Source organism: Calonectris borealis, chromosome 1 (genome assembly GCF_964195595.1).
Source record: "Calonectris borealis chromosome 1, bCalBor7.hap1.2, whole genome shotgun sequence".
In the NCBI taxonomy this organism is placed as follows: domain Eukaryota; kingdom Metazoa; phylum Chordata; class Aves; order Procellariiformes; family Procellariidae; genus Calonectris; species Calonectris borealis.
In genome coordinates this window covers 61409495-61423555 of record NC_134312.1, presented here as the reverse complement: position 1 = coordinate 61423555, position 14061 = coordinate 61409495, and the positions used below count along the sequence as shown (strand labels likewise).

Here is a 14061-nt window from a genome sequence, read left to right as displayed (position 1 = left end):
GAGTGAATGTTCTGCTCCCAGCAAGAAGCATCTGAGTCACCAAAAAAAATCAATCACTGAGGTCAGGCAGCCAGGTAGCTTTTTTGTTAAATAGCAAGATGAATTAAGGGGTAGTTGATCTCTTTAGATGTCTGGGGCTTCGGATGGATGGTGTCCCAATGTTTGTATTAGTTCTGTCTAGTTGTTTTATAAAACCTTGTTTATCTGGCAGGAAGAATGGAGCAGCATTTTACACATGTAGTGCCAAGTCTACAACTGAATCAAATGGCACGTGCACAAAATAAACAGGCATTCAGGAGTAACTGCTCGGTTAGTTGTGGCGACTTTGTAGCAGACAAAACCACGAGAAGACTGAGCAAAGTGAAGCATATAAAATTCAGAAAGATGAATTTTATCTTTTATTGCTCTCATCCTGAGTGACTGTAGCTGGGCACTGGTCCACAGCAGCATCATTTTCACCCACTGAGAATCTGGCCCAGATCTAAGCGTGATAGACTTAAGGGATAATACAGATAATCATTAAGGATAAACTAGACAATCATTAGAAACCTGTTCTCTGACAATAGAAAATTCCTGTTGCTATTTCTGCCTTGTTTAGGACAGAAAGGCAGAAAAATGCTTATCGTACTATCGGTTGGGTTAGAGGATTATGCCATTATCTTGTAAACATGCACTTTTTTTTTTTCATTCTAGGTGCCACAGGGACTACTAAAGATGTGTAAGTACTTACTCCACTCTTTCAAATATGTAACCCTGGACTTATATTCAGTCCTACTAGCCTTATACTAGGCTTAGTCATACGTGATTCATCTGGCACCTAACATATAATCAACGCCACCAGATGTTTATTGTCTTTAGTGACAGCTTCCATCTCCACAAAACAACTTCATGTCTTGTTTACTTTTCTACAGATTCCTTCCCTTGTTATTTCTCTAACAGAAATGTCGTTTCTCTGCTTCTGTTGAGAGTTGTCTCCCAGAGGTGGGCATGTTACTTCAGACTACTCTTCCCCGTCACGTACCAGTACACCTTATTCCAAAGGCCATTGTGTGAAGCGACCACATAAATTTCCCTCAAGCCCTGTGAGAGATTTAAAGAGCCACTGAGGCAAATCTCCCCGCTTTGCAGGAGACCTGGTAACCCATCCAGACTTCCTTTTCAAAGTACCCATCTTCTTTAGATGTTCTCGGCAGTGAAGATACTATCTGTCAGGCTCCTCTTTCTCTGCCTTATCTTTGATGCTAAGTAGCAGAGGGCAGCCCTACCCATCCTGTTTTTCTCTAAATGTGGAAGGTCTGAACCTCTATTGTCCTGTTGCCTCTTGCCAACTTCTGGTTTTCAGAAAAGCAGCAGCAAAAGATCAGCCTTTCTCAGCCCATTTTTCATTTGCTGATGTAGAAATGTGCAGGAACAGCTTTATTCAGCCATAAATTTATTTTCCTATCAAAGGAAACATTAAAGATGTCCTCCCGAGGTCTTGCCTTTTTCTATTTCATATAATTGGTATTTGCCACTAGAGTTTAAGACTGAGGGATCTGGGAAAGATTTTTGTGTTATGCAATAGGAACATTCTTCAGTTTTATTTACTTCATTTAGAATAACTACTCTAATTAGACAGAGGAATCCTGGTGTAGAAATGAGGGCTGTCAAGTCAGATAAACAAGTGGAGAGAAGAGCTTAACAACAGGCTTGTCCTTGCTGTTACAGAGCCCGGCTGAGAACTAACAACAGGTCTCACTTGGCGGATGGACACAGATACTCTTGAGATCTGTGTTACCCGTGTAGTCTGTTTTCTGGGTTTGCAGTGTCAGACAATAAGTAAATTACAGAAGGGAAGCTTATGAGGAACCTCTTTTTGGTACAGCCTGCAGCATCCATGCCCTCTTCACTTTTATATATACCAAACTGCTGTTTTTAATGTATATTAGGGCCTTTTTTTGTTGTTCCATTGGATAATTTAAGTGACTGACTTAGAACTGCATCTCTTTCCTTGATCTCTGGTAGTTTTAAATTTCAAAATTGCAAGCACAAGTTAAATTATGAATTTAGTAGGCATGTTTCTGTGTTTAAAGGTATGGGTATATGTAGAACCGCGTTTATGTATGAGTAAGCATTTGTAGGGCCAGGCTTCAGGAGTTAAACTGGGAACATCCTACTTGTTAGTGTTGGATCATCTGTCATGTTTCAAAAAGTATCGGGATAACTTAGAAAAAACTAATTATTAGTGCAGACTTCAACAAAGAGAAAGGGTCAATCCTGGAACCATTACTCATTCAGATAAGTACAGTAGAGCCAGCCCAACAACCTGTGTGAGTAATAGCATGTTTGAGCCTTCTCGTCAGATATTAGAAACGCAGATCTGTTAATGAGGAACGACAGTGATGACCTGAAAAGTCCTAAATCAATCATCCTAACATTCAGCAGCAGATTTTTACAAAGCAAGTAAAATACCAGAAAACCTATTTTAGTTTAATGGAAATGAACAGATTTATATTAACTAACATTATAGATTCACACAAGCTTTTATTTTACACCTTTTCACTTTTATCAGCTAAAGATTAAAAAAAAAATTCTGTTTAAAAAAACCTATGGTTTTTTTGCCATTAGATTGTATCGACTCTGGTCCAGAAAAGCATGTAGGTGTGTCCTTACTTACTTTGTACTTTTTGATACAGAGTATGGTTATTCTAACTCAAGAGATTTCTCGTTTCTTGACTGCGACTCATTGCCAAGGCACCAGCATCTCCTGGAGCGAGCAGCCGGGTGGAAGGAGGGAGGGCTGGATCCTGCTCTGAGCCCTCCCGGGTGGCCGCGAGGAAGCTGCTTTGCCCTCTGGACCTTGAGCTTCTCCACCAGTAAGATGAGGAAGTGCTGTGAGACGGAGGGCCACGCGATGACAAGAAGGACGTATGGTCTGGGAACGTGATCTCTCCCAGCGTACTCCAGCCCTCAAATCAACGGTGAATCTGTCAGCCATCTTCAGCCAACGCTCCTGCCCCACTAATAAAGAGAAGTACGTCACTGCTAACTGGAAAAGCTTAGATATAGGAGGGGTAAGGTATATGCTAGAAAATAACGCAATGCCTGTGATATTCAGAATGTGGCTAAGTTCAGAGGAAGATTAGTAACAGTAGGAAGGAAAGGACACAGCAGTTCAAGCCTGTTTCAAAATATTCGGAAGAAATCCATCAAATAAAAATGACAGGCCCTTCTTTGCAAGAAAGGCTGAGAAACTGAGAAGTAGTCTGTCACTTGTGGAAAGTTTAGTGAATCACTTCTGGTGGGACTACTGAGCATGGCTAGAAAGAATCTGTACAATGCTTGGCACGAACAGAGTTATAAAAGCTGAGGTAAGAAAAATGTGGATGGAATGAATTAATGTGAATGCCTGTCATTTGATATTTAAAATATTATGTGAAAAATGGCAGCTTCTTTTACCATCAAATGGACATGGGACTGATGGATTTAAAAACTGGCAGTTGAACCAAGTATATTTTTCAGACTTAGGAGCGTGACAGGAAGCCTCTTGGGATAGACAAATCCGTACCAAAAGAAACATTTATTCTAGCTGAAAATAGAATGCCATTATGTGGATTTGCTGTTAAATCCGCCTACCGGCTACAGGACTCCACCTACGCTACCTGCTGAAAAACGTGCTCTTAGTTCCTCTGCAGTAGGTGTCAACAACGTCTGAGGGAAGCTGCAGCGACACGGCAGCAGATCAGTGCAAAGCACATTGGACTGCTAAGTTCCTTTTGCCGTCTAGTCCTGGTGCAGAAAAGCTTATCCTAGCTTGCTCTTCCTGGAGGACTCTGTAAATGGAGATATTTAAAGATATTTTTTATGCTAGGTTCTTCCTTCATCCCTGACATAAGAAGAAGCTAAAGAGAGGGAGAGAGAAGGGATGTGCTGGGCTCCCATACCCTCTCTGTGAGCCTGGGAGATGTGGCAATGGGAGCACTGCCAAAACCAAAGGAGCTTCTTTCCATTCTCATTTCCACGTGGTCCCGCCTGGCCGTTGCAGCCCTGCTCCCCGCAGCCACCCGTGTTCACCCAGCCTGGGCACAGAAGCAGCACTTGCCGCAATGGCTCAGCTGGCACCTGGGCGTTTGAACATGTGAAATTAGTGGACGCCTTTCAAAATGGGGCCTTAAGCTACAGTGTGTGAAGGCAAGAGGTGTGTGAATGTGCGTAATGCATAAACTGGAGCAGCACTCCTTCCCATGCTGCTTAGAAAGGAGTCCCCAGAAAGGGGTGGAAAATGCCTTCTTCCTTAAATGCCATCACCAGAATTTTTCTTTGTTTTCCTTCTCACGCTTCCATGTTCCTCCTGTCTCTGCTCACCTCCTCTTTCCTAGCAGGACTACAACAGATTGTAACTGGTCATCACCCAGCTCAAGAGCTGTGGCCTCCACAAATCCCAGATTATATTTGCTGTTGCGCATTTAAGGGAAAAGGTATTGCAAAATTAGACTTTGATTTGTAGCTATTAAGAGGAAAGGAAGAAAGCAAAATGTTTAAAAAAACCTAGTCTGCTTAATCATAGACCTGGATAATTTGTTTTGGTGAGAGAATGACAGTAATGGTCCAGTGATGCCCTGTTACAAAACATTTCTAGAACAGAAGAAAATAGCCCTGTTGCCTAGTAGAGGCTTTTTTTTTTTAAACATTGACATTAATTTCCTGTTGGACAATATTGATTATTATTCTTACAACTCCATCTTAGAGGCTTTGAGCTGCGCCTGAAGTTGCCAGTGCTTTTAAAGAATTCTTTTCTCTGGATAATGATTAATCTGGATTATAGAAAATGTTTCCAGTTGTATGAGAAAATCAATCCTGTGACACATTCAGTTGGTTCAACAGAAATGATTGTTTGTGATCTTTTGGCACCGAAAGTCCCTTTCTTAAAGTGTTGTCATTTTTTTTGCTAAAAATACAGTTTCTACTCACTGATGTACACAGGCTTCCCGCTTTCTTCAGCTGGAATTGGCCCACACTAGGACAGAGCAGCTTCACAATCCTCAAGGGGGGTCAGAGGAGATGGGAGATGCCTTCTGAAATGGCACTAGCTCCTCCAGGGAGGAGTGGCAGGAGCGCCAGAGAATGAGGAGTTTATTGCTCCATCTCTCTTGAGTGGTAAGATGTAGGCAAAGACATGAGACGGGGAGGCTCACCCCACTCAGTGCTATGCCTTGTGTGAATATCACTTAGCAAAACTGCAGAATACTTAAATTTACCCCAAACCTCTACCATTAAAAGGACCTCTGTACCCTTATTCACTGTGGTGATGCAGAAAGGGTAGTTTGTAATGTTCTGCCACTTAGAAAGAAGATAAATGTAAGATAATTTCCAACTTATAGCAGTATTTTTAAGGCATTTGCTACCCTCCCAGGAGAGCGCTAACTGAGGTTTAAGGGGCATTTTCTTGCATTTAAGGCTGCATCTTGCTACGAGCTCTCTGCACTTTGGGCCAAAATGCTATTGGCTTCAGGGGTCAGTAATGGCATACAGCCCTGACGATTAAACACATCTACCTCTTAGAATAAATAAATTACAATGAGAAATGTCATATATTATTGTTAAATATCATAGTTCAGAAATGCCTTCCAAGGCTACAGAATGGATTTAGCCCTATCGCTGGGTAAAGGCCAGTTCTCAGTTTTACTGCCTGGGGAGCAGATCAGAAATTCATGGATCAGCTCGTGATGGGGAGTATCTTTGCATTGTCCCCATAGTCCAAGCAATCAGTCCTTCAATGGGAATACTCAGGTGAGAATATCTGGGTGAACAGCCTGTGCATGAGCATTTCCACAGCAGAGCCCTCCTTGGGTCGTGCTGCCCCTTCGCTGTTGGCAGCCTTCCCTGGGCACCACTGTGGCCATATCTCATGGCTCCTTGAGCAGCTACGGCGCAGGACTCCTTCTCAGGCAGTTGTCACAGTTGCCCCCGGCCGTAGGGAAGGGGTGAAGGATGTCTGTGGATTTAACAGCACTCAAGTTATCATGCCTCTATTTTTATTGCTAGGTTGGTAGGTTGCAGACCAAGCTAAAATGCAGCTGCTGCCCCGATCCCTACCCAGCCATGCAAGCAGAGCTCAAAGTCCAAATGTTTAATCAAAGGTGGGTGAGTGGTTTGTGTGAAGACTGACACTGGGGCACAGACTGAGACTGCAGGCACTATACCCTCAGCGAGTAAGAATAAAATTTTTATCTTTTCCGTACTACATTTGCCTTCACGTTGATGCCGATTACTTTACCCCCTGCCCTGGTTCAGCTACACTGGACAGTGTTGCAGTGGGGGGAGTCAAACTGCAGTGACTCCCTATCGACGTACAGACTGACCTGTGATTTTACCCTAAAGGTAAAAGAGAAGTAATTGCCCATTTATAAAGGATTAGTAACAGTTATTTGGTTTGCAGACAACTCTGACTTCAGGAATTGCAGCACCTCATTTTACGGAGAGGCTCTGTAACATCTTTTTGGCACAGCTGCTGTGAAAGTTTATTTTTCTTCATCCTCATTTCCATGCCAGCATGGGCACCCAGTCCCTTCCAGACCTCTTTGGGTGGAATGGCAGCCCAGACTCGTTTCTGTTACATGCAGAGTCTTCATGTTCCTGTTATGAGTGGAGCCGTTGTGGGGACTCACTCAGGAAAAGTGTTAATTTACCTGTTTCACTCCCAAACTTACTTTCAGACATCACTGGCGGGAGTCATAAAAACTAAGCTGCATCTATTCTCAATCCTTTTTTTTCTTCTGTACATCAGATTGGAAAATTGTCACTCTTTTTGTGCCTGTGTGAATACTTTATTGAATTGTGGATGGCCCGAATTAAACTGGCATCAGTATTAATTCCCTTCTTCCCTTGCTCCTGAATCTACCCAGATGGTGATGGAGTATCTGAAAGAAACAATCTGCTAATGTGCTTTATATCTTTTGATGTTACAGAGCAGAAGAATCCGTATCAGATGATGACAAAAGGAGGTAGGTGCTCTACCAGGACTGGCTTTATTTGCAATAGGCTGCAGAGAGTTCTGCCGCCAGATATACGTCCTTCATTTCCTCCTCCTTGTCCCACCAACACCACCAAAGCAGAGAAAAAGAAAAAAAGAAAAGAGGAGGAAATCTCACACACAGCCCAGTATTGATGAGCCCCCCCACCCCGTTAGTGAGTTGGAGAGAGGGGAGCTTTGTGGCAAGGAGAGCACATTATCTCACAGCTGTAGGTGATGTGCTCGGTAAGGGCCAGTGACCTCTGCCTTCACCCCAACCCCGCCACAGAAGATGGCATTAGCACCTGCGGGAGATCTCCGCTGGGCTGGAAATCAAAGGAAATGCGACTCTATCTCAAATCAGAAATCAACTCAGAGCCCCAGGGGTTGGAGGGGGCGTGATTCATTTGGCACCGAACGGGGCAGAGCAGCATAATGGGAGTCTGCAAGTAGCTCCAGGCACAGCAGAGGCTCTTAAGGACCCAGTTTTTCACCTCCCTTGCATCAGTCCCTGCTTTTCATACAGGCCTCGGAGCCAGAAAATGCGCTCTGCAAGGCCACGAAGGGGAGAGGGTTGGGCTATGAAAGCATCTTACACCCTCATGCTCCTTCCTACTAACGGTTTTCTCCAAGTGTGGCCCTAAGCAGGGGATGCAGGTCCTATTTATTAACGAGGAGAGGTCAAAGTGCTGTTTAATTGGTGTGCGTTGTTTGAAATGAGGTGCTTCAGTGGTCCAGTGTCGAACATTACTATCAGATTGGCTCTGTCCTCGGTTGGATATATTCGGTGTCTAGAAGAAGCTGGGCCAGTGGGGCTTATTGTCACAACACAGTTGGGATTTAATGAAAAATACTAGGAACTTGAGTGAAAAATAGCTCCTTTCACAGGCTTGGGTCCCACTTAAGAGTAACAGCTAGCCTCGAGGGTTTTTTTGCCTGGCACCGTATTAGCAAGCGCATGGCACTTAATATGCACTTTTCCCATAGCCATGGGAAAGGAGGGCTCCTCTGGGGATGCTTGTGCAGAGGTGCCCTCCTCTCTGACCGTCCGTGGTCTTTGTAATGCTGCCGCGTGATGTCGACATGATAGGGAGAAGTGTTACAATTAAAATCTGATGTCTCTTTAATTGTTTCTTTAAATCAGGAACTATGGTGGTGTGTATGTTGGCCTGCCGTCGGACGCAGCTGCCATGGTTTCCAGTCAGACGAAAGCCGCACCAAAAGGTATCGGAAGGTTGCGTATTGCATTTCTCCTGCTTTCTCTGTTTAATTTTATCTAGCAGGATGTATTTCCTTTAAAAATCAATTATTATTCCAGACAGACTGGCTAGCCTTGGAGCCTCTTAAGGCAGTGGAGCTATTTATAACCGTTAAAGCGATTGTTCCCGTTTATTTAAATTTTAACACACTTACTTCTGCCGAAGGATCCTCGAGCAGATGCTGACAATGTGGTACGTTGTCTTCTGAACAGCTTCTCCGCACTCTGAGTGATCTGTGAATTCAAAGAAAACAAAACCCTGTTAGGAGTAAGGGGCTGTGATAGATGCACTCGCAGAGCCTCAGCACTATTTTTAGTTTTGAAGGTGTTTACTTGCATTGTGGTGAATTCCAGTAATAACAGTTAGTAAGTGCTTGCTTTCAGGTTTATTTCTGTTCTTATATGAAACCCAGTGCAAACTGTTTCTTTTCCATGTGATGTTTTCGAACAGTGGGAAAAAGCAGTAGGTTTATAGGTACTTAATAGACAAGTCATAAACATATATTTATGAAATCATGTAATAATTGTTTAGATTTAATACAACAAAATGCTGCTGTCACAGACGTACACCACAGAGTTTAATCACTGACTGGTGCTTCCAAAATTTGCTGCAAAACAAAAAACCAAAGAAAAATAGCACTATTATCCATAGTGGCTGGTTTTGGAACAGTAGTACTTTGTTGCATGGTTTTTTGAAATGGTGTTCTAAATTAGTGATATGTTACAATGTTTTAACCATCTTTACCTTTTTTTCTAATTAAGATTAGAAGGAAATAAACACATCAAGATCCAAACAGCTGGAGGTACAGTATGTCTTAATTAACGGTATGTGGTTGGCATGTATTCGTTGAACAGAAACAAGGTGGCAATGCTCCCTGTGCTGCTCTCGGGTGGTCTGGGAATCGCCCGGTTGCTCCTCCAGCTGCAGTGTGACTCTTCTAAAGGCTGGACCAGGGGCCAGTTCTCAGTAGTGCAGGTGTAAATTAAAAAGAGGGTAAAGTCACCTTCTTAGTGAGAAGCAAGGAAACTCAGTATTACCCCATTTGGGAATGAATAAAAACCAAATGTCCTTGTATTCACCTTCAACCACGCCACAGCTAATCCGGCAGCAGTACTAAGACCTCCCATGAGAGGTGAGGTACATCAGCAGCTCGTAGACCAGCGTCTGTAGAGGCAAAGCTTTTCCCAGGAACAAGTAGTTTGCAGTTAGAAAACATCATCTCCATTTTGGGGAGGACCTTGAGGACCAAAATAAGGCACCCACTAAATAAATTACTGGAGCTTTCCTCTTGCTATGGGAGAATCTGTGGGGCTTCATTCTCCACCGGCCAGAATAGGACAGTGAAAATTTATAGGCTCTATTCCTGACTTAAGAGTTTCAACTAACTAACTAACAACAACAATAACAAAAGGTCCTTTACAAGGTCATGTCTGAAGGAAAATAAAACAAGCTAAATTTCCATTCAGAATTTGAACTGAATAAACGTTGACAAATTTCAAAAGGGAACAGTTTTGGTGTCTAGCCCGTGGGGAGGGGGGAAGCTGCCAGCACTTTCCATCAGAAGTAGAACTCTTTCTTAATTTAGGTGAAGAGCCAGAAACAGTTCTGGCTGGTCCTGGTGCTGGACACGGGCCCAGTAGAACAGAACACACATACACTGATTATATGCAGGGAGACCTGCAGTTGGTCCTCGCACCTAATTTCAGCTAGGTAACCTGGCTGAGATGTCTAAGCTAGGAACACTGTCACCCTTGACCTGGGCAAGATTGAAGCACCTTCTTGAGGTGCTTTCCATCTGTGGTTGATGACCAGAGCCTGGGTTAATTAGGTCCTTGTCTAGGTGCTTTAGTTAAATGCCTGAGGTTGGGTAGAATCAATCACTTGGCATTTTTGATATTCAGAATAGTTGAAAGTGCACTTTGCTTTCATTGGTGCAAGATCAGGGCTTGGCTGCTGACTCAGGCTAAAAATCACTTAGACAGATGAGCACCGTTAAATCTGCAAAGGGTCCTCTGAGGTCCATGAGTTTATGGGCATGTGTGTCTGGAGGGCATAGACCACAAATCTATCAGCTTCTAACGACGACCTAGTTTGCTGGTTTATGTATAGAGTGTTACTGTATTGCTTTACCAATATTGCTTTACCAGTCCAGCTAAGTCTGTTTTTTCCTTTCTTTTTTTGAACAGTCTGCTACTGAGACCACTTGCCAGTGCTTTAGAGAGAGTTGTCTTTCTGCGAAGATTTTCATATTTACGAAGCCTTCCGGAGAGCAAGAGAGATCAGAGCACCAAAAAATCTAAACTGTTGCAAGTTCCAACTACGGGTAAATCTTAAAGTACAGCGTTGAATTAGTTTCCTGTGATGGTTGCATTGTGGAAACCTCCTGCTGTTCTCCAGTGAAAAGTGAAATTAATGAACTCATGGTGGATGTTTCTGCACAAGAGCTAACTTTGATGATCTGCAACTTATTTCTCTGTGGCCATATTGCAGATTTCATCAGCTATCAGCTACGCTTCATATATTTTCTCCAATAATTTTTGATAAATTTTATATAGAAAACCATTACTACTGTCCACTTCATAGTTCCTATGGTAGGTTCCTATAAATTAATTGTTAATTTACTTCAGAGTAATATATTTGACAGGTTTGCATCTTTTTGGTAATATTGCAAATTTTAATATTTTTGCTGTGAAGACCTAAGAATAGGATGAAATAAGCATAAGACGATCGGGTTCTTTATAATTACTACCATCACTTTTATACAGTGAGACAAATCTTAGTGGTTAATTTTCACCTTTTAAGAAGATATTGCTCAAGGAAATTTATTTAAATAAGAACAATGTACTTCATCGTAATATGTACATCTGTTTTTATTTTCTTCAGCTTTATCTCTTTTATAAAGCGTTACATGGAAAAAATACTAATGAACCAAACTATTATGTTATGTCTTCCGTTCTGTGTAATATTATAATGACATTTCCTCGCATAAGGATGAAGTGATAGTATTTTCAGAGATAGCGGGACTAAACTGCAGTGCTGCATCCCCCTGAACTGTAGAGGACTTTTGATCCCTGTTAGAGTTTTGTATCCCTGACTCATCTCTAAGCATCTCCAGTATGGCAAATAGCAACAGAATGAGTGTTATTATTACTTTAGCATAGTTGTATTAAATAACGGATGGGAGGTTTTAAAATTCATTAAGTTTATAGCAACCTGCAGGTTTCCCACATACCATAAAGCAGATTGTACATTTCCATATGGCGGAACAAGTATTTAAATTATTAAAGGCTTTTGCATAATTCTTTAGTCAAACTTTTTTTAATAGGACACGATATGCTATACACTTTAAACAGACAAATAAACAAAAAAAACCCCAACCCACATCACAGTAATGTGTTACTGTAGATTAATAACCACTTTTAAAATTAAAAAAAAAAGCAAACCAGAAAATTTGGACATGAAGTCGTCAAACGCTGTAAACCGTGAAATTACTGCCCATTTCACCGATACCTATTAAGACCAATGAACAACCATTGACTATGATCTCCAGAAACTTGCAGCTCTGGCTTTAAAATAAGTGATAGTTTGTTTGGTGTGAGGCCTGTAAAAAAAAGTATTTAAAAATATTCCTTGCTTGTCCTCTTTTAAGTATTTGTGACATTATTTACTGCTATTCTCTAGAAATCTGTTATTTGGGTTATCAATGATTTCAGGCTTCCAGCTCCTGAAGACAAATATACATCTCATGCTTGACCCCTTCAACCTTGAACCGAGATGAAATAAGCTTGAAGATTAAGACATGGTGTTAAAATATCTCAGAATGAATGAATGTCTGTAGATTACTTCTGCAGAGTCTTGTTCTTGCATGCCAAGCTGATAAGAACTCAAATAGCAGTGAGTAATAAACATGCAGGTTTGCTTCACATAGCATAAGGGTATAGTTTCCACATCACATGTTCCACAAATGGTCTAAATGGTTTGCACAGCACAAGTTTATTTAGTACAGAGCAATTAGGCCCATGCCTGACCTGGTCGTGATTGCCTTTCCCAAAGCAGAAAAAACACCAGTCATCCTAGGATACATCGTAGTTCAGCTGGTGCTTGAAAAACCAACAACAGATGCCAGTAATCTCCCCAGTTATTTGTCCACTTCTATCCTTCAATTGCTGGGAAGAATCATCAAAAAGGTGGACAGGGCCAAATTCAAACATCACTTGTTCTGCTACTGACATCTGAACCCCCATGTGTGGGTTGAGGAAAGAAAGAGGTGATCTTTCATGAATAGCTCCTAGCAGTTGGTGGTGGGACAGTTGCAAAGGGTACTTTTTCTTGTTTTACGTCATTGCTTAATTTTTCCTGTGCAGAGCTGCAGAGAAGTGTGGAGCACTTCGCAGAATTGGCCTCTTAATGATTCATCCTCTGAATGTGTGGGAGGTATGGTGGTTTCTTAATATTTTTGTTCCTCTGCATCTTTTAATCTCAAAAGCTCACTGATCAACTGACAAATGTTTCAGTACCATGGGCTGGAGCCTCTGCAATAAATATATATTCATTTATGCCATGTGGACCAGTACCCATCAAACTGAAAAGCTAGGGCCATGCCCTTGTCTTAGATTTGCAGACTCTTGTCTTTTGTTTTCCCAAGGACCCACAGATCTAGAAACTGTGTGACAGGACACTGTATTCAGTCTTGACTGAATTCCACTTAGGGAACTAATTTTCTGCTCATCAAAATTCCTCTATGGTGAGTAGCATTTCTTAAGCCTATGTTAATAAAAGCACATGACATTTCATGAAGAAATGAGTATATCTGCTCTTTCAAAACTTACAATCTATGGATGTTTCTGTTAGGAGGAGGAGAACACAAAAGAAACCCTATATGCCAGCTGTGCATTTGATGGCATCCTTGGAGGATATTTAGGCACTCAAATGATGGTTCAATGTGAAAATTGAGAACAGAACACAAGGAGCCATTGAATGGCAGAGTTATTGTTAAGAGATGTACTTTGGTTTTGTGAAAACATCTTGAATTATCATTTGTAAAGAAGAAATGTTGAAATGTTGGGCCTGTGATACCATTTCCTTTGCAGTTGTCACTCTCTCCAGCCAGAGCTGAGGAGACGGTGAAAATAGTTTAGCAAAGACAGTGGATTCAGGCTTTGTAATCTCAGAATCTCCGATTTGGGATTCTTTGACAGCTCAGAAATACTATGCTTGAATTCACATAACTCAGACCATTGAATCTTGAAAAATTCTAGAGTATCAAAGCATAGGATTGAAACTACAGTTTGTGATTAGCTGAAAACCAATCCAAATACCTTGTTGGGTTGCAAATTTTGTTCCAGCTGCTCCTTTGAATTACACTGATGAGGCAGTACATTTATTTTGCTTTCTTCTTAATGCAGAACCTGGAGCTTGGTTGTAAAGACTCGACTTCTCGGTATCTGGGTAGTCCAGATGGAGATACTGCCCATCTCGTGTGTGCCATCCACATCACAGTGTAGTTCAGAGGATGTGACATAGCTTTAAACCTTTGTGTTGCTCAAGGGTTAAATCTGTCACTAAGAGGGTTGCAGAAGACCTGGTGTAGAATCATAGAATCATAGAATAGTTTGGGTTGGAAGGGACCTTTAAAGGCCATCTAGTCCAACCCCCCTGCTGTGGGCAGGGACATCTTCAACTAGATCAGGTTGCTCAGAGCCCCGTCCAACCTGACCTCGAATGGTCCCAGGGATGGGGCATCTACCACCTCTCTGGGCAACCTGTTCCAGTGTTTCACCACCGTCACTGTGAAAAATTTCTTCCTTGTAT

General features: G+C 41.9%; 1 protein-coding gene across 1 annotated transcript; it reads left to right on the top strand.

The window, feature by feature from the left end:
- Window positions 1-608: 608 nt before the first annotated feature.
- Window positions 609-11192, top strand: C1H12orf75 (chromosome 1 C12orf75 homolog). The gene is made up of 5 exons (XM_075156981.1): window positions 609-718; window positions 6948-6983; window positions 8136-8215; window positions 9012-9052; window positions 10437-11192. Exons 1-4 carry the CDS (start codon window positions 669-671, stop codon window positions 9014-9016), a joined length of 171 nt encoding a protein of 56 aa, XP_075013082.1. The 5' UTR covers window positions 609-668; the 3' UTR covers window positions 9017-9052; window positions 10437-11192.
- The last annotated feature ends 2869 nt before the right edge of the window (window positions 11193-14061 follow it).

Bases quoted from the DNA above. Each gene is read 5' to 3' on its own strand.
- C1H12orf75 (XM_075156981.1), top strand. From the start codon at position 669: ATGCACTTTTTTTTTTTCATTCTAGGTGCCACAGGGACTACTAAAGAT. The intron at 719-6,947 runs GTAAGTACTTAC...TTGATGTTACAG, and splicing joins ACAGGGACTACTAAAGATGT to AGCAGAAGAATCCGTATCAG. The intron at 6,984-8,135 runs GTAGGTGCTCTA...TCTTTAAATCAG, and splicing joins TCAGATGATGACAAAAGGAG to GAACTATGGTGGTGTGTATG.